General features: G+C 36.7%; 1 protein-coding gene and 1 pseudogene across 1 annotated transcript; both read left to right on the top strand.

Moving 5' to 3' along the window:
* The first annotated feature begins 3,210 nt into the window (after positions 1-3,210).
* Positions 3,211-6,533, top strand: LOC113334092. Its single transcript, XM_026580432.1, has 9 exons — positions 3,211-3,425; positions 3,606-3,733; positions 4,185-4,232; positions 4,340-4,453; positions 4,959-5,027; positions 5,129-5,185; positions 5,603-5,737; positions 6,002-6,082; positions 6,210-6,533. The coding sequence occupies exons 1-9, from the start codon at positions 3,254-3,256 to the stop codon at positions 6,273-6,275; spliced, it is 870 nt and encodes a 289-aa protein (XP_026436217.1). The 5' UTR covers positions 3,211-3,253; the 3' UTR covers positions 6,276-6,533.
* A 4,980-nt stretch (positions 6,534-11,513) lies between these two features.
* LOC113354105 lies at positions 11,514-17,814 on the top strand (annotated as a pseudogene).
* The last annotated feature ends 5,458 nt before the right edge of the window (positions 17,815-23,272 follow it).

Raw genomic sequence — 23,272 nt, 5'->3', positions numbered from 1 at the left:
AAGGAGAATTGATGGGGAAAAACCAACATCAATTGGTTTTTACAATTAACAAAATTGTATTGACATATTAAAAAAGAATATTGTCGTTTTCAATATCGCATAATCAGCTGACAAATGGTTTCTTACAAAAAAATAAGAAAAATAGAAACCATTAATCACATGATCTTCATCTAATGGACGAAGATACCAATTAAATTGTACGTACGTTTTTCAACCATGCATGTGAATAATTACCGTGAAGGTAATCAAATTGCGATAATACCAATATTTTTGGTGATTACAGTTTCATTAGGGAATATAAACTGGAAACCATCTTTCGATGAATTTTTTTTCTCTTTCTTTTCTTTATGAAAAAGAAAAAATTAGAGAAGAAAGAAAACACCAATTGTTGGTGATTACAGTTTTATTAAAGATATAAATACCGTAAATCATATTTCAATGGATTTTTTTTTCTTTCTCTATAAGAAAATAAAAATTAGAGAAGAAAAGAAAATCAACCTACCGTCAAAGTTGATCACCGTATATGACGATATACAATAATATCAGTCATATATCAAAATCAGTTGATTAGTCAAATCGATAAAAAATCAATTGATTTTATTAATAGATAACTCAAATCATATATAAAAATAAAATCAAAAATAAATAAATAAAAAATGACCAAACTTTAAACACATAAATCCAGATATCATCATAAGTACGATATCTTAATAGCCGACCAAAAGCAAGCAAAGTGGCCGTTGGTTGATGCCTATAGTTTGGTGCTATTCAAACCTAATATCAAAGGGAAAAACATTAGATAGATATTGTAATATAAAAGGAAAAAACATTAGTCATAAAAGAACCTCGCGTCATTAGGGCCACTCGAAAAGAATTAGGGGCCACACTAAAAGACAAAAAGGTCACCCAAGCGTAATAAGTGGTCATCTCTTAACCGAGTAAGTAGTATTGGCGAAACTACCCTTCTACAATCGGAAGTTAAAGACACAAATTAACTTCCGATTGTAGTGGTTTAATCCTCGACGTGCCAAGGCTCGATGATGGTTCGGTGGTGGTTCCACGGTGGTCAGTGCATATGGTTTGGAGTTTTTTACCTATGAACATTTGGAGGTTATATCCTTAACTTATCATCCGATTGTAAAAATTCCAAAAAATACAAATTATGAGTTTTTTTCGAAAATCAGAATTTTGGGCCACTCTGCATTCGGAGGTTTAGCAAACCAAATATCTCCCGATTATGGTGGTTCCAAGGCTCATGATGGCTCCAGATGCCAAGGCTCGTGGTGGTTCCAAGGTAGTCAGTGCATATGGTTTGGAGGTTGTGGCCAATGCATATTCGGAAGTTGGGTATTTTACCTGACTTCCGATTATAACAATTCCAAAACCACCAAACATTAGTTTTTTTCGAAAATCAGAATTTTGGGCCACTCTACATTCGGAGGTTTAGCAAACCAAATATCTCTCGATTATAGTGGTTCCAAGGCTCACGGTGGCTCGAAATGCCAGGGCTCGTGGTGGTTCCAAGGTGGCCAATGCATATGGTTTAGAGTTTTTGGCCGATGAACATTCAGAGATTATATCCTTAACTTATCATCCAATTGTAAAAATTCCAAAAAATACGAATTATGCGTTTTTTCGAAAATCAGAATTTTGGGCCACTCTACATTCAGAGGTTTAACAAACCAAATATCTCCCGATTATGGTGGTTCCAAGGCTCATGATGGCTCGAAATGCCAAGGCTCGTGGTGGTTCCAAGGTGGCTAATGCATATGGTTTGGAGTTTGTGGCCAAGGAATATTCGGGAGTAAAAGCTTTTACTTAGCTTCCGAATGTAACAAATCCAAAACACCCAATCATTAGTTTTTTTCGAAAATAAGAATTTTGGGCCAATACACATTAGGAAGTTTGTCAAGCCAAATATCTCCCGATTGTTATAAACGGAAGCTAAGTAAAAGCTCTTAATCCCAAATCTAAAGTGGCCACAAAATCCAAGCCATTAGGTTTTGCCTCCTTGCACCCACCTTGGAACCACCAAGAGCCTTGGAAATTCGAGTCTTGCACGCACTATAGTCGTGAGTAAAAGCTTTTACTTAGCTTCCGAATGTAACAATTACAAAATATCCAAAGATTAGTGTTTTTCGAAATTCAGAATTTTGGGCCAATATACATTCGGGAGTTTGTCAAGCCAAATATCTCCCGATTGTTACACTCGGAAGATAAGTAAAACCTCTTACTCCCGAATGTAAAGTGGCCACAAAATCAAAACCATATGCATCGATTACCGTGGAACCACCAACGAACCACCATGAATCCTTGACACGTCGAGGCTTGAACCACTACAATCGGAAGTTAAATTATGTCCTTAACTCCCGAATGTTCATCGGCCAAAAACTCCAAACCATATGCACTGACAACCGTGGAACTACTACCGAACCACCATGGAGTCTTGGAACGTCGAGGATTGAACCACTACAATCGGAAGTTAATTTGTGTCCTTAACTTCCGATTGTAGAAGGGTAGTTTCACCAATACGGCTTACTCGGTTAAGGATGACCATTTATTATGCTTGGGTGACCTTTTTTGTTTTTTAGTGTGGCCCCTAATTCTTTTCGAGTGGCCCCTAGTGACGCGAGGATAAAAGAAATCGACCAACATATATATAAAATAACTTTAACATCAAAGAGTGAGGTATAGATTTCTCCCCCAATATTGTTCAACATCTCCGATTCCTCTTAGCTTCTACTTTGATATGATCATTCTCAGCATAAAGTGTGTTGTCGATAGGGCAACGTGTATGATAACGTGTTGTAAAATAGAAAAAGAAAGAAGGAGACACAAAATAGAGCGGAGGAAGAAGGGAAAAAATTCTATTCATTAGTGTAATAAACAAACATTAGAGCCTCTATTTATAAGACTAGACACAAGGACATCTCAGTAATAAACGAGATTCATCCTACATATTTTTAACATAATTAACGTTTATAACAATTTTCTAACTTTTTTTACTTTACACGACGTATCAGTAATTAAAGAGGGATCACATCGTAGCCAGCCGATTTCAAACCAAGTATCAAACGTGAAATAACCTCTAATAATCACATGTTGCAAACATTACGACGTGTCAATGTCTAGCGTCGATAGTAAGTGGGAAAGGTACTCTCGTCTACACCACATCATCACCTAGAAGACTAAAAGCCTAAAATACAGAAGATCCACAAAATTTTGGACTAGCTTTTCAGTTCAATTGAAGAAAATGGCGGGTTTTGTGATGTTAAATCCAAGTTCAGTGTTGCTGATCTATCTATCTCTGACTACGATCACATTTGTAATTTCTCGCTTGGACAATTCTCAAATGATTTGTACAGATAAACCCAACGGTTTAATAAGTGAGTTACAGAAGATGAAACTGAAGTCGGCTCAATTAGGTATTCACCTTTTATTTCATTCTCCCATCGTATCTTATTTAATCTACTTCTATAATTTTCAGCCCCATTTCTATTGTCGGGTTCTCTGTAATTTGATTAAAGTACTGAATCAATTTTATGTTTGGGTTCCTTAAAGTAGGGATTTTTATCGTATGAATATTTTGGTTGCTATTATTGCAGAATCTATCTTGGAGGAAAGAATCGAACGCTTAAATGTTAAAATGCATAATGTTGAAGAAAAGAAGAAGTTAATTGAGGAGATGGACATTAAGATTCATTCTTCGCAAACTGCTTTGATTAGTATCAAGGTTTGATCTCTTTTCTTCTATGTCAAGATGATTAGGATTTAGGAATAGTTTCTCCTGTATGCTTACTGTAGTAATCCGTTTTTCAACTATAACCATTATAGAATGTTTGTCAGAAGCTAGATTGCTGACACTGTATTAAACCCCTCTATGATGAGAAATTTTGAGTGATCCTCTGGATAGGAAGGTGATAAATGATAGAGGAACGGAAATACCGGGTGGATATGTTGTCTAGTTGCTTTGAGATTCATCAAGCCGAACCGTAGTGGCGTTGCATTTTAATCGGTAAAAGTAACGCATATCACACACTTAGAAATATGACATTGCGACTCTTTAGTCCCAAATCGTCGAATTATTTTTGAACAACTCTTATGAAGCTAAGTTAGGTTTTACATGCTATCTAAAATTTCTATGGACATCACATGTAACAGTTGCCCTTTTGCCTTAATTGTAGAAAGAGGCAGCATTACCAATGGAAAGGGTTAATGCGCTTGAAGAAGAGGTTTGTTTACTTTTTTTCTCCACTTTTAGTTCGTATGAGTAAAAAGATTAAGATTTTACTGATTTTGAAGTTTAACTAATTTGGGAAGTTAATAAGAGGTTGCTCAGGTCAGACTTCTTTGGGCAAATACAAGAAAGAACAACTTTGATCTTCATAGTTTGGAAACTGAAGTGCACGATATGGAGGCAAATCTAGAAGTGCTGACTTCCGAAATTGAAAAGGTTGGTATGTTATGCAAAGTAAAACAACTTTTGCAAAATAGGTTTTTAATGGGTGGTGATACTGATGACTTTTTCATGCATTGAATATATAACCTGAATACTGAAATTTATTCATAAATATTCTAAAACATGAAACTCAGCTTCCTATACATATGCCCTTACATGTGGAATTTAACTTAAGTTTCATTTTGCTTCTAAATTATAGATAAATAATTTTACATCGGATGCAATCAGTAGCTTTAAGATTGATAGGGTTCACTGAGCTCACTGGTTGTCATTGAGCTACTTTGTAAAAGCTACATGACTTGGGAATCGAAGCTTGACTGCTGTCAGAGAAATAAAAAACTGATTCTCTTCTAGACAAATCTTCCAGTCATGTTTGCTGTAATTATTTTGTTGATGTTGTAATGTTATTTATATGTGATACATCACAGGTTTAGATTGTTTGAGAAGAACTCAACTCCCTGCTGATCACAAGATTCATATTCTATCTCTTGTCTAACAGGCTAGGAGTATTGTAACAGAGCAATGGATCCAGATTCAGCAACTTGACCAGGCCCTACAAGTCACAGAAGTATTACTTCACTTGAAGTATCTTTAAATCAATTCAAAACTTAATTGAAACCATGAGATTTCGGTTCAACTCCTGATTTGTTGTCTGGAACTTGTTATCAGATCAGGATTCTTAAGGCTAAAAGTAAAACAGGGACCACCAAATGCACATTCACAAAGGTATGATGATACTTGAGATGACTATTCTGTACCTTCTGCTAGAGTGTTGGTTTCCACTTAGATTTAGGTGTGTCCTCCACTTGAAGTTTAATGGTCGTATCGTATTGGGTACTAATGTTCTAGTGCGGATTGACAACTTTACCATATTTGTCATCCATTCTGAGCGAAGAAGTGCTTTATCTTAAAAAAAGTGGATATTTGGCAAGACTGGAGGTTGTCACACATCCGTGAACCTTCATCTTAAATTTACCATGAGCTAATGTTTGTTAGTATACCATTTTTGATACTTGAGCATGATATCTTAGTCCAATGTAATTTTTCACATCATGCGAGTTTCTTATATGAAGATACTGTTCTCTTTTTTCTATGAAGTATATACCAATTTGAAAGAATGCTTCTGTGCTATGTGTTTCATAGTTCATCAAGGAAATTTTGGAACGCCATCATCAAAAACTTACTACAATTCTGGAACCAATTTTCCTTACCAAGGAGTCCTTTCAGAAGTCTCACATGTCTCAAGCTCTATACAGTTTAAAAGAATATCATCATCAGGTATGTACACTACCTGGAGTAGCTCTCATTGGTAGATGCTTGCTATGTTGTAGTTAGAGTTCGTTGAATCGAAAGTCGGATGTTTTCTAATTCAACACTGTGTCATAACCATAATTCCTTTTGGAAAATAGAATACCCAAAATTCAGCATTATCCACGGCAGAGTTTCTTAATGAATTATTGAACCCTTGGTTATTTACATTTCTTCTGAAAAAATTTCCTGCTTGAGCTATACGAGTTGGTGACATGCTGATTTTTCTTTTAGCTGCAACGGTTTGTCAAACATGAAATGGAAAGGAATGAATTTACAGCAACTATTGCCAACCAGGAAGTGGTCTTCTTTTTGGTTAGTAAACTTCACCCAAACTAATGTGACACCTTCGAAGTTTCTTGTTTATTTTCCACCTTATCTACTTAATGATGTGATTTCTTAAGCCATTACACATTTGACTGTAATTGCATGTTTATTTCAGGCTTCTGCTCTTGTTACATTTCCGATACTGACTGCATGGATGTTGCTCGCATCACAATTTAGCTAGCAATACTGAAAATTTGTTGATCCAATCTAGGAAATGAAAGGAAGGAGAATGGTGTAATTAGTGAACAAAAAAAGGATATACTGGTAGGGGTAGCCATTTTGCAGTAGGTACCCCCGTCTCAGTTTGAGAGGTTGTAAATCTTAAAAGACAAGATTTCTCTAATTGTAGAAACGTTCTAGTTCAGATCTTTCTTTTGGACACTCACTTTTGAAATCATTTTCAATTTTTGTTAACTATAGTAGTTTATTTCCAATGTTATATTTCGTGCGAAAAGAGTTACTATTACTTTTTTAATTTGCCCTACGTTTAGGCTAAAATGAAAGAAAATGATATTACCTGTTTTCTAGAAATGGGGGTAGTATTTATGTTCCGTGTGCTTCATGCTGGAGAGAATTTGCAGCAAGGTTAGACTATTGTGGGCATGCAAGTACAAAAATGACACTGGTCGCTCGCTAGACGCTAGTACTCATCAAAGGTGACTAGATTTTTGGCCCGCACCGGGCGGGTCCGCAAACCATACACCATATTTTTCGTTTGATGCACCATAGTTTTGGTTTGATGCTCCACCGTTTTATATGATTACTGGAAAATTTTAATCCTTACAATTTTTTTATATATACATATAGCCTTATCTTTATTGTTGCTTGATTTCTTCCCTGTTCCGGCTGCAATGCAACATGCTTGCAAAGCCAACTCAACCACTGATCACAACTCAACTTTTCTTATTTTGGTCTGGTGTGATGTGGTTCCGCCTCGTCCCTTCGTGCAGTTATGATTTGGTGTGGCTCGACTCCGCCTCGCCTCGTCCCGATTTGGTGTGGCTCGGCTTCGCCTCGCCCCATCCCGATGCATTTTTCATTTGGTGTCGGACAGCTTCGCATCTACCCATCGCGATGCATTTTTACCTGTGGATGTGGATTAAATAAACTCATTTTCAGCTTCCAAAGAGATGAAGTCATGTGATGTAAGAAAAAAACTTGATGATAGTGTAGACTGTTTAGTAATAAAAAAAAAATCACCAAAATGTCCTGCAAATATGTGAACATTCTTCGCATCACAAAGAAAGGAGAAATATAACATTAGAAATCAACTTCAAATTTGTAAACGGGAGATCAATTAGAAAATTGGTAAATTAAATATTGCCAAGAAAAACTGACCAAATGTAGTGAGTACTTAACATTAACACATAACACATTTTCTAGGATGGTCATGGGGCCGGTATGGGGCGGGGATCTTGTATCCCAGTCGTTGCCCCGTTCAAGAAAAAAAACCCACACCCTCCCCATTACCCGCTTGATCTGGGACGGGGCGGGTATGGGAAATAACCGCACGGGGCGGAATTTTTACGGGTTACCCATAACATTAAGCTTAAATATGAGGAGTTAATTTAATAATCAATACCTAAATTCAACCAATAATAATAATAATAATTTAAAATTCATCGTAAAACAAGCAAAGAAAAATAAATTGGTCTATAAACGAGCATCACTCATTTTAAAATTCAAACTCATAAATTCATCGTAAAACAAGCAAAGAAAAACAATTTGGTCTATAAACGAGCATCACTCATTTTAATTCTTAATTATTTCTTATCAAGTATCTTCCTCCATGTTGATCACCTCATCGTCTGCTTCAGTTTCTTCCCAAAATGTTTCACCATCGAATTTTGATCCACCTAGCCAAAATAAGAAAGTGTATCATATAACCATAATGATGTATTAAATGTAAAAAAAAACATTTCAATAAAAAGAGAATCTCATTACCATTAAGCATATCCTTTTCTTTTATAATATAATATAATATAATTTCTTAGTTTTTTTTTTTAGAATTAAATTATATATTTACCAAAAAAAAAATCTCTATAGTATAATATAAATAATTAATGATATCTTATATTTTTATCTTTTCTTTTATAATATAATATAATATCTTAGTTTAAATATAATATAAATAATTAATAAAAATATAAAATCCTAAAATGGGAATGTACGGGGCGGGGACCTAGAATCCCATCCCCGCCCCATCCCCGCTTCACTAATTTCGGGTATTACCCATACCCAATCCCAAACCCGTTTGTACGGGTAAAACCCTACCCAATAGGATCGGATACCCACGGAGATGGGTTTGGGTGGGGCAAATGGTCATCCCTAACATTTTCTGCCAAATATGTCAATTGCTATATGGTTCAATTGGAACTTGCAAACTTTGCATTTAAAATTTGGACGGATAATGGCTATCACCAGTACGAAACATCTGCATCATAAAAAAAACAAGAAGCGAAATTAACCTTTGCAAAATTTATGACCAACAAAAATATAAACAATACCGTCACTTAAATGAACGGACACATCTCTTCAGTGTCATTTTTTCCTTTTTATCATATGGTTGTAACAGGTTTACATGAAAGAGAGAATTCTGGCACCAATAAGATAATTGTTGTACTCATATTAATGCAGGCAAAATTTGTGATTTTAGACATCCCGAGCCTATATGCCCGTCATAGTGACGACTTTATGAAACTATCTTAGAGTAAAGTAATAACTTCACAGGGGTTAATTTATAAAGTTGGAATAGATAACAAAATCCAAAATAACTAAACTGTATAACAATCTTTCATTTAAATGCACCTCGATATTCAGAGCGACGTGAAGCAGCAACAACTGGCATCCAGAGAACAACGACCACCAGCACCAACTCCGCAATTAGTGCAAAGATCAAAACGAAGATGATTTCCCCCTGCCCCAATAGGCAAGCTCAACCTGGCTAGAGGCATAATCAAACCTCTGGATGATGTTTATTCAGAGAAGACACAGTTGATGTCGCTGCAACATGATTTCGTCTCTCGCCTAAACTATAACAAAGAATGCAATAGCAAATCCACACCTTTATGCTGCACTTTCAATTTTAATATAGAGACACGTCGTAAAAATATCCATCTAAAATTCAATTTTAATCAGAACACGTCTTAAAATATCCATGTAAAACAGTAAGAGGCACAAACATAGTGTAGCTGCCAGATCTTCAAGAAGTTACTTATCCATGTAAAAATCAATTAAAAATCCTGTGTACCTGCAAGGCCAAGTCTTTGGATATCTTCAGGGGCTTTACAGGATAAATCAACAAAAACCAGAGTGATAGCAGCAGGGTAATGGTAGTGGACCTGTGATGCTAACCCAAATCTGGTTTCCTCCAAACCAATGGTATCCACAAACCCAAATTATTAAAAAAAAATTTGGAAAAGATCCACAAACCCAAATTACAGAAGTACACAAAAATATGCCGTGGACAATTCTTTGATAAATAAGAAAAAAAACCATACAACAAAAAAAAATGAAAAAGGTTAGGGATATATAATGTTGAGCAGAACAGTCAATGGATTGCGATATGGAAACACTGAGAAATAAGATGGTGATATTGCTATCATGAAAAATTGGCAATGCATCATGGTGATGATGATGATTTTTGCTTATTGTTACCTGATTTTTCGTTTTGGTTCTTAACCAAGAGCACTGCAAAAGAATAGTAACAAAATTATGTACCTGAAATACTCTTGCACTCCAACAAAAAATATATGGCGTATTTTTGGTTTATAAGTAATAACAATTTGAGGACTAAATAGCAGTAGTGCATTGGTACTGATTAATTGCATATCATTATATACGTACGTAACAGCCACTTCCATCTGTGATTAATGCCTTTTTTTGGTGTGCCTGTTGATTCTGTTGGTTCCTTCTTAAACCATTTCCATCTGTATATGTATTGATTCTTTCTCTCTTCTATTAACTTTTGATTTTCCACTTATATCAATCAACATGTATAAGAATCAGAATCATGAAATGTATCAGTGAGTTACTATTAACCTAAAATCGTGAACTTTTTTTTTGAATAGTCTTACCTGTAACAGATAATACCACGATTGTTATCAAAAACCCTTTCAGATTTAGATCTTCTTACCGCAAGAAAAAATAAAGGAAGAAGAAGGATCTTCTTAGCTGTGTAGGGTTTCATGAGATGGGAAAATTTTGGACACCATAACGTAACATCAAATAAAAGAAATCTTCCCCGTAAAGAATCAGCTCAAATCAACAAAAAAAAAAAAATTACCTACAAAATAACAAAACGATCGTGAGAGAGATATAGTGAAAAGGAATAGAGGGAGATACCTGATAACTTGGGAGAATCAGCTTTAATCAGCAAAAGAGTTACCTGCAAAATAACAATACAATCGTGAGAGAGAAGAGTGAAAAAGAATGGGGAGAGGAAGCCGATAAAAAAAAAAGAATAGGGAGAAGAAAAGAGGCAGAAGATGAAGAAGTATTTTCAAAGAATAGGGTGAAGAAAAGAGGCAGAAGAAGAAGAAGTATTTTCTCACTCGTGTATTGGTTAAGGTTTCATTAGAAAGAAAGTGGAGGAGAAAAAAGAGAGGAGATTGGGGTTTTTGGTTTTTGCTTTCGTTTTTTTTTAAAGAAAAAGTTATTTGGTGTTACATTCATAATTTGAGAAAAAGAGGAATGGAGAATTTTGAAGGAGGCGGGGACGCTCATCCAAGGGTGGGTATGTAAATCCTTATACTCTCTCCGTCCCATTAATAAGTGACCTAGTTACTTTTAGATTTTGTCCCACCATTAAGTGACCTCTATCACTAAACAATGAGATATTTCGAAAATTATCCTTTAATTGATTATAATAAATATAAGAAATATGCATAATTTGATAGTCATGTTTATATTCGTTACATAGATGTTTTAAAATGCTATTCAATGGTACGAAGTTTGCGAACATCCGTGGTGTAGTTTGAGAGATAAACCATTTCAAAATTTCACTATTTATTATCCATAAGGGTATAACTGTAAAAAATGCTTAAAAATACTTTTCTCCTTACTTGCCTTAAAAATTGTGCAAACTTGAACTAGGTCACTTAATAGTGGGACGGAGGGAGTATGATTTAGGGGTTCTTATATGACTTAGGAGTTTAAAGGGTTTGATAACACCTGGAAAAAAAATACACGAATTCTTGTGTCAGTGCCGTTGATATAAAATTACCCTACCATATCATCACACTGTTAAGCAAAGCGGAAAAAAGAGACAAAAGTTTACTTTATTGTTTTTCTTCGTTCCCTAACGGCTATACTTTCCACTTCATTGAAGACCAAGAAAAAACTATCATTTCTTTCATCATCAATCCTCTATTAATCAAAACACATCCTAATTTTCTCCTGCTAATCACTCAACTCAACCATGACTTGTCCTCCTCCTCCTCCATCTAATCAATCCGAATCTCGACTAAAAAACAAATCATCTTCTCGTATATCTCGGATTATCCATGGAGAGCAGGGTTCAACTTCACTTAACCTTCCTCATGAAAAAATTCTTTCTTCACCAAGAAAAACCCCACCTCCACCCTATCTGGCTTTACAAACTAAGAATCTATCCTCACCTCAAGAACTTTTTCTCTCCCCTTCTCCTGTTCGAAAATTCTCAAGAACTCGTTTCTCTGAAAGAACTGAAATGGTTGACGAACAACCTCCGGCTGAGTTATTGGTGTATCGCAGAAGGTGCAAGAATAAAATCTCTCCTATGAGTTTATCGAGTTGTGCATCACCAAGAAATAGTCGAAGGACAAGAAGACGAGTACACCAAGAAACTTGAGAAGATAGAGAATTTGGGTTAGGAAATGAAAATGGTAAACATGGGAAAAGTAAACAGAGTATTCGGTCTCGTAAGGAGAATATGAGTTTAGTTCCTTCTTCGGGATTACCATCTCCTTCAATGGGCATACTAATGGCAACTGCAATATGAAACTTAGCTTATATAAAGAAAACTCTCTTTATTGATGTTTAGAAAATCTCTCAAACCTAAACACAAGCTCTAATCTTGCTCATATGATCAACCACAACTTTGGTGAGCATATATATATAGAACTATGAATTCATTTTCCTAGTCCTATTACCTTATTACATGTCTTTCCTTTTCTTAGAACTAGATGACTTCTAATTCCCTTAGGATTACATCAATTGCCTTTTCTTATCCTAACCAACTTGTTAGAGATTATCTTAGGCTTAATGTTGAAGTTTAACCAACATTCTCCCCGTTAAGCTTCAACCTTACCCGTGACATATCTTGTACTCCAATCAGTTATCTCATTTCTTCAAACTTGATCCGAGCTAATGCCTTTGTCAATATATCTGCTTTCTGCTCAATTCCTGGTATGTGTTCAACGTTGATGATCTCCTTCTCGATACATTCTCGTATGAAATGATACCTTTTGTGAATGTGTTTCGTCTTCCCATGAAACACTGGATTTTTAGTGAGTGCAATTGCAGGCTTATTATCAATCTTGATGAGAACTTTTTCAGGTTCTCTTCCTTTGATTTCACCCAACAGTTCTTGAAGCCATATTGATTGTTTAGCTGCTTCTGTTGCGGCCATAAACTCAGCTTCACAGGATGAGAGGGCTACATCGTCTTGCTTCTGTGAACACCATGTAATAGGTGCTTCACCTAGATAAAATATATGACCAGTTGTACCTTTTCCATCATCTTGGTCAATATTATGACTGCTGTCACTATACCCAACAATTCCTTTTGATCCTCCTCGACCATACTTCAATCCACAACTGATTGTTCCTCTTAGATATCTCAATATCTGCTTTATTACATCACCATGAGACTTGCGTGGACTCTTCATATAACGGCTTGCTACTCCCACAGATAAAGCCAAGTCTGGTCTTGTGTGTAACAAGTATCTAAGGCATCCAACATTTTTTCTATAACTCGTTGGATCAATCTCAACTTCTTCTTGTCCCTTTGAAACTTTAAGTCCAAACTCCATTGGTATCTTAGTTGGATTACAAGTTTCAAGTCCTGCTTCTTTCAGAATTCTCCTTGCATAAGCTTCTTGTTTAATCTGAATCCCATCTACTCATTGATGGACTTCTATGCCAAGGTAATAAGTGAGTTTTCCGAGGTCTGACATGTCAAACTTTGATGAAATTTCTCTCTTGAACTCATTGATCATCTTAACTACAAGTCTTGCCTTATATTTGTTGACAGTACCATCAACATTCCGTTTTATTTTGAGGATCCACTTAAGACCAATCACTTTTACCCCACCTGGCTTATCAACTAGAAACCAAGTCTTGTTTCTGTTGATTGAAATAATTTCTTCTCTACATGCTTGTGTCCATTTAGTCGAGACCTTTGCTTCCTGAAAATTCCTTGGTTCATTATTAACAGAAAGTAGCATAATCTCACATTCTTCTGCAGCTTGAAGAACATAATCCTCCAGATACTGTGGCTTTTGTATCTGTCTTGTTGATTTTCGCAGTGGAATGGGTTGAGTTATTTCATCGATCTCCTCTTCTTCTTCTTCTTCTTCTTCTTCTTCTTCTTCTTCTTCTACTTCTTCGTTATTCTCAGTGTTTTCATTATTCTCTTCTTCTTCTTGATTAACATCATTGTTTCCATTGGTATTGATGATTATGGGTCCTTCGCCTTCATCAATTACTTGACCCCATCTCATGTGAAACATTCCTGGATCCCTACTTGGTCCATCATTAGTTTCTTTCCAGTTCCAGTTTGCTTTTTCATCGAATACCACATCTCGACTCACTATTACTCTTTTCATTGTTGGATTGAATAATTTGTAAGCTTTGGATCCAGGCTCAATTCCTAGATGCACAAGAGTCTGAGATCGATCATCCAGTTTCTTAAGAGTTGCAGAATCAACTTTTGCGTATGCTTTGCAACCAAACACTCTTAAATGGTCTATGTTTGGTTTTCTTTTTCGCAAACTTTCATATGGAGTCATGTCTTTCAGAGATTTCGTAGGTATCCTGTTTATTAGGTATGTGGAGTGTCGTACAGATTCTCCCCATAGATAATTAGGTACCTTCATAGCCTTTAAAGAACTTATTGTCATCTCCATTAGAGTCATGTTTCTCTTCTCCACCACTCCGTTTTGTTGTGGTGTATATGGTGCTGTGAGTTGCCTTTTGATTCCATTTAACTCTTTTTCTATCAGATTTCTGAGAGCTTTGAATCTGTCAAATGCTTCACTCTTTTCTTTCATAAGAATAGACCACATATATCTTGAGAAGTCATCTATAATAACAAATATGTATTTGTTATTTTCAAGGGTTTGTGGTGTAATAGGACCACATAAATCAGCATGAAAAAGCTCTAATGGCTTTGAGTCTCTGAATGTTGTTGCTTTTGGAAAACCTTGACGCGTTTGTTTCCCAACTAAACATGATTCACAGATCCTTGATTCATCGTTTATCTGTGGTATCCCTCAAACCATCTTGTTCTGAGACATAGTTTTTAAGGTTCTGAAACTTATGTGTCCTAACCTTGCGTGCCAGTTCCATGTCTGCTCTTCCAGTCTCATATTCAGACACAATGGCCTTCCAATCATGAGACTTATCTTGTAGAGTCTATTCTGTGAGCGTGAGACTCTAACTAAAAGTCTTCCACTTGGGTCATGAACTGTTAGATAATCTTGTCACATTCTAACATCACATCCAGCTTCTGTAGCTTGTCCTAAACTTAGAATGTTGCTTTGTAAGTTTGGGATGAAGTAGATGTTTGTGACAAGCTTCTGTTTTCCGGTCTTGCTCTGAAATAGAATTGATCCTTTCCCTTCAATTTCTACAGAAGATCCATCCCCAAACTTCACTTGTCCTTTGATTTTCTCATTGAGTTCAGAAAAGTAGTGTCTCTTACCAGTCATGTGATTGCTGGCTCCATTATCTAAATACCAGATTCCTTCTTCTCCATACTTTGATTCGTAGTTCTTTGGTATTAGTTTCCCTTCGTTTAAGAATACAACTTCGTGCATGAAAAGAGTTGTATCTTCTTCCCTTGTTTCATTCTTGTTTGCTTCTTCCATCTTTTGTATTCTTTCAGGGCATACAGAGGAGAAGTGTCCTGGTTTATCACATCTGTAACAAATAATGTTTGATCTATCCTTCTTTTCTTTCCCTTGGTTTTGATCATTCTGACTTGTTGTTTTATCTTATGAGTTAAACCTTCCTCCCCTTCCTCGGCCTTTGTTTACTCTACCACCTCTTCCACGACCTCTTCCTCTTGTAGCAGAGTTTTGTTGGTAAGAGTTTGTGTACAAGAGTTTTCCTTGAGTTTCTCCATTATTTTCTTCATCAAGGATTCTCTCTTCATATGCTTTCAATCTTCCAATTATATCTTCATAGCTAGTCTTCTTTAAATCTAAGACTTGTTCGAGAGAGGCTATGATATGAATATACTTGGATCTTGGTAAACTATTGAGAAACTTCTTTACCAGTTTATCTTCATCAATGGATTGTCCAAGTGACGCAGCTTTTGAGGCCATCTCTGATAGCTTTCCTGCTAAGCTATCAATAGTATCAGTGTCTTTCATCTTCACTCTTTCAAATTCAGACATTAAGGTTTGCAGACGGGCTTCTTTAACTCGATCAGCTCCGAGATTACGTGCCTTTATTGCATCCAAAATTTTCTTTGAAGTTTCCTGTTCACCAACTTGTAGAACAAGACATTCTGGTATTGCTTGAAAGAGTAATCCAATGGCAACATTGTTTTTGTCTGGGTCCAATGTACCAGGATCAATTGTTTCCCAAACTTTGTAGATTTTCATCGTTACCTTCATTCTCATGGCCCATACTGTGTAGTTTGTGGCGTTGAGGATTGGAACTTGTATTGATGGTGGCGTGAACTGTTTTGCACCCACAATGGTGGTTTCGTTTTCCATGGCTCAGAAACAAGCTCTGATACCAATTAATGGCAACTGCAAGATGAAACTTAGCTTATATAAAGACAACTCTCTTTATTGATGTTTAGAAAATCTCTCAAAACTAAACACAAGCTCTAATCTTGCTCATATGATCAACCACAACTTTGGTGAGCATATATATATAGAACTATGAATTCCTTTTCCTATTCCTATTACCTTATTACATGTCTTTCATTTTCTTAGAAGTAGATGACTTCTAATTCCCTTAGGATTACATCAATTGCCTTTTCTTATCCTAACCAACTTGTTAGAGATTATCTTAGGCTTAATGTTGAAGTTTAACCAACACACACCAATCGAAAACCATGATCGGAATCGAATAAATTACACCGGGAGAATCATTTATGATTTGATAATGTGGAAAGATGTGTCTAAATCAACACTCTGGTTCGGGTTTGGGGTTTTATGCTTCTTATCTTCTTGCTTTTCGGGAGGTTTAAGATTTAGGTACTATATTTAAATTTAAATTTATATTTTCTATTCTTTTTCCTGCGTCTTCAGTTTTTAATCAATTCATTTATATCCCTGTTTATAATTCAACTCGATCGTTGCAGCGTTTTCTCGGCGATCTCCAAACTGGGCCTTCTGTTTTTGATCGTATCCTTCTTCCATAATTCATTTTCTCGAAGGTAAGGAATATAATCTTCTTTTAGGCTTGTTTCATTTCAAGTTCAATCCCCTAAACTGCAAAAGCTTTGTTGTTCTTCAGGAGGATCAACGACGAGGCTCAGATTAATATTAATCTGAAAGAAGAAGACTTTGTTCGGCTCGCTCGAGTAGTTCTTCCAGTTGCTAACCTGATAATTGCAAATGTGAGAAAGATTTTCTCAGGCGAGCCATCAATGACTCAGATTAATATTAAGGTAGACATAATTTACTGATTCTTGCCATTCATATCTCGGATATTGCTTAATCAAGGCACCTTTTAAGGCAACCAATATTTTCTGACTGTAGGTGGCACCTATACTTCTTCTCGGATCCGAATACGGCCACTCTATAAGCCTGTGGAGACTTTGTGTATCAGGTTAGACGAATCACCTAATATCCGTCGTCAACCAGTATATATACTCATATTTACATTGTGTTTTACAAATTTAAATAGGTTTCTTCATTAGCTTCACTATCCCCAAGCTCTACAGTATCTACTCCCTGCAAATGAAAAGACAAGATACGAATCTTATTTTTTATTTTTTTGTTGAGATTTTCTGCATACTATATTTTGCGTTTTTGCGGAAACTTGATGTGAATGACGTTGTGTATGAATTAAACCAGCTGAGTACTTCCGAGGCCGGGTATTGGAAGCATGGGCAGCATGTTCTCATAAGAAGATAGTAGCAGCATCACTGGTCACTGTGTTCTGGAACCTGACAAGTGTTTTGACGCGATTTTCACAGGTACTACTATTTCCCATTGTTATATTTCGTATAGACTTTGCGGGATGCCCGCAAAAGCGGCTTCTTTACCGTTGGATGATCAAATCAATGATTAGATTCACCGCTCGTTCGTATATTGTATTTGATTCTTTATACAGCTACTTTGTGGTAATCCTGTGTACTTCTTTTTGCAGCATTTATATGTATAGCAATGCTCAGATACTATAGACAACTTGCCCTCGCAGCGGTAGAAGAGGATAAAGCCGAAACTGAAGAGAAACAAGACGAACAGCATCAAGCACTGGTCTTAGTAGATGAGGGATCACAAAAGAAGTAATTTTAGTTTGTATGATATGAATAAAGCTACTCCATTATTTTTGTACTAGACCCCGCTAATTACATAAGCTAGGTTGATAGGGCTAAAGCAGAGCCGCAATTTCCTTTTAAGCGTTGTCATTGCATTCAATGATATCTCCAGTAACTCGTTATTGCAATTTCGTGTTAACTCTAGATAACGCTTGAAGACCATCTTAATTTCATAGCCTCAAGAAAATGCTACCCCTAACCGACCAGTAAGTGCTTGTTCTCACTTGCGGGCAGGGACGGACCCAAGATTTTTTCTTGGGTAGAACTAAAATGGCAACGATTTTCAAGGCGGCCGAAAGCCGCGTCAAATTTTTTTTTGGAACGAAACGCGTAGATAATAGCTAATCTAATCCACCTATAGAACACTAAATTGATGCACAATTAAAAATAAAAGGAACAAATTTAATAGTAAAATGCGATCACGGAAAGAATGTTATAGTTTATAGAAGTAAAATGGGAGATAATTATGTTGAGGAGTAGAATTATTTTTGATTTTAATAAGGTTTAGCTTTTAATTATCCCTTAAGTGCGCTAAAAATAATTTTTTAAAAATTCTCTACACTAAAAGAAATTTGGGACAAATTTAGGGACGGGCTATAGCCCGGGTTAGTCCTTTGCCAGGCTCGTCCCTGCTTGCGGGAACAAGATTTAAGAAATCTGGTTTCAAGAATTTCCCAATTGTCAAAATTTATACAACTCCCTTACAAGTGGTAAGAAGGGGATTCGATAATCAAACTATCTTGAAGGTTTGGTTTAAGACAAATAAAAGAAAAAATTAATAAATTTTGATTTCCGTTGCCAAGGAGAGATGAATTTAGGGTTTTGGATTCCACTACTTCTGATGCTTGTAAAATTAACAATTTATTATCTCAAACAATTACTCATAAAATACTCAAAACCATATCGAACCCAATCTCAGGTTTTGGAAGATGAAACGTTTAAAATTAATTATGCCACTCTCGTCGTTACACAAAAATATAACCTCCTTCGCTTATAAAAGATCGGTAGAAACTACCCAAAAAAATTAAAATAAAGCATTTATAGAAGAGAAATTATTAGTCATGAATAGCACAAATAATTGAGTAATTATTGTCTAAGAAATAAAACATTAAATATTACCCATCAAAAATAGTTTCTTCCTCCACCCTAGCGGAGAAATTACTCCATTATTACAAAAGAGAAATTAAAAGAAATAAAAACTCTCCTCTTTCGCTCAGACTCCGGACCTCCTTCCATGGTATCCCAACACCTCTTTTATACTCAACAGGGTCTTTCAATCTCATTATTCAATGCATATAATCCTCCCTTTACTCCTGTGCGATATCTCGATATTTTATTTCCTTCTTTATCTCTTCACGCTTCTTACACGTCTTTGCAGCTGCCAATGTTCTCTTTCTTGTCTCAGCACACTCCAATGCGTTGAATGTACGTCACAGATTGAATCAAACTTGTTGTAATCACACGCCAAAATATCGCAGGGAATATCTTTTTTCCATGTTTCCTTCAATCCATGTAAACTTTCCTTCTTATTCGATTCCAACTCATTTACCAGACCTGTTAAGTCGTAACAGGATAATCTCAACACATTCTTGTGATTGACTTTCTCTCAGACGTTTCTAAAACTCTTCCAAAAAACATCGCAGGTAAACCCGAGAATGCCTAGTCACTCTGTTTTCTTCGAACCTTAGTATTAAGCCCAACTGGATCGAATACCACCACCATAATATCCTTGCTTGGTAGATACAAGTCGGCCCAAATGATTTGAGCCATTGAATCCATCTCGAACAGCTTCAAATATCGAATCCTAATATTGTCGGAACTGCTTTAATTCAAATCCACGACTCTAGCCAATCCTGGTTTAAACAAACGACCTTACCAGCCCTGTTTAGGCCCTAGGAACAAACCCATTTAATTTCAGCCATTGAGTCTCGTAATAATTCTCCCAAATATCAAACCCTAATTTTGTTCCTTTGTAAAACCATTTTCCCGCCAAAACATTGAATTCAAATTGTTGAAGAAGGTTACCCCTTAGCCAACTGCTGGGGGTGGCGATAGTAATTAGGGTGCCCCTTATCCATTCTTGGGGTGAAAATAGTAATTTTGGGCCAATTTCTCCGCAAAAGCTTATTTCTTCAAAAATACCTGCAAAGACAAAAAATACCAAAATAAATACAAAAAATGGGTACTAACAATATGGAAAATTGAGATCAAAATAGACACATAAATGCGTCTATCACTCCCATCTTTTAGGGTCTGGCCGGTCTGCATTTTGATTGATAGTTCTGCAGTAGAAAGAAAAAGTAATGTATACAAGCAGTAAGAGCAGTTCTTATGGAATGAACAAACTTGGAGTTTGTTCATTTTGCTCCCACTATGGAATGAATAAACATGAAAAATGGATGTTCAACTCAATATATTTGTTGATTTGAACATCGAGATGGAACACCCAGCGCGCGCCTATGGTAAGGACGGGCGAGCTTCCTACGAACGCTGGCGTTTGAAGTAAAAACGCCAGCGCTTTTACATCCAACGCGCGTCGTCTGTTAAAACGCTAGCGTTTTTGGTAAACACGTCGCGTTCTTTCTAAGAGCGCCAACTGCTCTTTCCATCCCGCCACCATTGTTCCTTTCCTTTCCCTATAAATTCACTTCGTCTACAGACTTAAACTCACACATTCTTCAACACTACCTCAACATTACACAATTTCCATACCGTCTCTAACTTTTCTTTTCAAACAAAACTATTCATATCAATTCAATCTTTCAGAAAAATTTCATCTCCATATATTGCATCTTTAACAAATATGGCATCCTCAGAACATCGATCACAACAACAAACACAACAATCACAACAAAGGAACCCAAGAATTCGTGGTCCCAAGTATACGATGGATGAAGACGAGCCACTTTACAGAAATTATATATTATTTACATTAGATGAAATCAATGATATTTATCAAGAAAAAAAAACTTTTTATGGTAAGATTTTAGTAAAATTTGGTGAAGAAACCGGTAACATTAATAGACGTGATATCGATGGGTTGTGTCATCGTTTTCACACAATTTCAGCATCCGTTTCTGAATATGTAGCTTTGATCACTCAAATGTGGAACAACAGAAAAAGTGGTGAAGGCGAACCGGATGTGGAACGAAGATGTCGGGAAAAGTGGCACAGATCCCACAAAGGTTGCAGCTTCCAACATGAAAACTTGTTTCACCATTTTGAGGGTGCTTAACAAGTTTAATCCATAATTGCTGGAAGGTCATCAAGTGCCTGCAAGATCACCACATGGTTCGATCTCGCAGGATTTTCAGAATGGAGGGTCTGTTTCCTCACCTGATGGAACTCCAGGTAGTCAGGATCAACACAATAGTAATCTAGATGTTAACACCAACTCCAAGAAAAGAAGAGGAGGTGGTCAGAAAGCTGCAAAAGCAGCGAGAGATGCAGCCCAACGAGCAACATAAGGAGGTTCAAGCGAGTTCAACTACGCTGATCACAAGGAAATGGAGATGCAGATGGAGGCAGAAGAGTCAGGGACGCCCGATTGTGGAGTCTGTCAGTGGCAAGTCTATATTCTCTTTCCGGACGCCCATGCTCTACCACAAGATCCTTGGTTAAATCTTCATCTGGAAAACTAGTCCAGGTTGGGTCACGTCTGCTTTCTTCAATGACCATGTTATGCATAATGATACAAGTCAGCATAATTTTGTTCATTTCTTGAATATCAAAAAAGCGTGTCGTCCCAGCTACGATGACAAACTTCCTTTTCAGTATGCCAAAAACGCGTTCACCATCCTTTATGCATTTCATTTGTTGGGTGTTAAAGTACTTCATATCCTTCGAAGTCGTCGGACCAAAACCTACCTGTTTATAAGCTTGAACCATAGTTGACCATTCTGGGTAGATTCCGTCTGCCAGATAATAACCCTGAGTGTAGTGATGATCGTTGATGGTGAAATTACAGTGCGGCGCGACCCCATTCTTAAGATCTTCAAACAATGGAGACTTATATAAAACATTGAGATCGTTATTTGAACCCGGGAATTCAAAAAAGGCATGCCAAAATCAACAATCATAAGTAGTCGAAGCTTCCAAAATTACAGTTGGTTTTGGATAATGATCCTTATATTGGCCTGCCCATTCAACCGGACACGCATGCCACGTTCAGTGCATGCAGTCTAGACTACCTAACATTCCTGGAAAACCCCTTGCGGTGTTTTCTGCAGTTATTCTTTGAACATCTTCACGAGTAGGCTTTCTTAAAAAGGTTGGACCAAAAATGCTCGACTATTGTTTCGCAAAACAATTTGAGATACCTAAAGGCGGTTGTTTTTCCCATACAGATGTAGTTATCGGTGTAATCCGCTGGTACCCCATAACATAGTATACGGAAGGCCGCAGTGACCTTTTGCTCGGGACTAAAGCCTCGTACATGTCGTGCATCATACTGATAATTAAATAAAGGTTGTACCTGACAAAGCTCGACAATAATCCTTTGCGTCAAATTGCGGCCCATGCGGAATCGTCGCTGAAAATCCTCATCGGAATAGACACAATCATGATAAAAATAATCATGCATCATATTTTCGTGGTAAAAATGTCGATCTCGCCACGTCCATCTTCTAGTCGCAACTTCATATGGCTCTAAAGGCTTTGGTATGATCCCGGATTGTAATTGCAACATAAAATGTGGCCTTCTTCTATCTTGATTTGCATCTTCATCCATTTGTAAAAACTCCATACACATTTCTTCCTCTTCTTCATACAACATTTCAGCCATCTCCATATCTTCCTCAGAAGAATCAAAATCAGAATTCATGGTTGAAAATTGAAAGCAATTGAAGAAAAGATTGATCGGATGAAAGATTGTTGTGAATTTGTAAGATCAAACTCGAGCTGTATTTATGGAGAAACAAGTCGTTCCGGTAGAAACAAGTCGTTCCGGTGACCGTTGAAAAGTAGTTGTTGGCGACCTTGGGTCAAACGCCATCGCTTCTTCTACAAGCGCCTGCGTTTGTTCAACCAACGCCAAAGATTTACCTACCAACGCTAGCAATTCCATTAAGGTCGCGCGCTTAGTTATCTAACGCCCAGTCCTTTACCATAGTGGAAAACACAGTTTGTTCATCCACGTGGCTCAACAAAACAATAAGCTTGTTGATTGCCATAGGAATTGCCCTAAGTATGATAGAGAACATCTCAGAAAGCGGAACATCTTTTTACCTCCCTCAAATTGGAGCTGGCTACAAGAAGGCGAGAACGCCTGATAGACACTTGGGCAAATTTCAAGCATAGGGTGGCCATTTTAATAGCATTACGACACAAATCAGATGGGGAGTTGCCTAACTGCCTTTTATTTCTAATATACACTGGATTAAACATGCGCCTCTGAGCCCATCTGATTGACAGGTTCAGCTCTCTGCCTCTGTCCCATCCATTTAGGAACTTCAAACCACTAATCAGACAGGA

This window comes from Papaver somniferum, chromosome 1 (genome assembly GCF_003573695.1).
Source record: "Papaver somniferum cultivar HN1 chromosome 1, ASM357369v1, whole genome shotgun sequence".
In the NCBI taxonomy this organism is placed as follows: domain Eukaryota; kingdom Viridiplantae; phylum Streptophyta; class Magnoliopsida; order Ranunculales; family Papaveraceae; genus Papaver; species Papaver somniferum.
The sequence above is the reverse complement of the archived record's forward strand: the minus strand, read 5'-3'. Positions and strand labels throughout refer to the sequence as shown.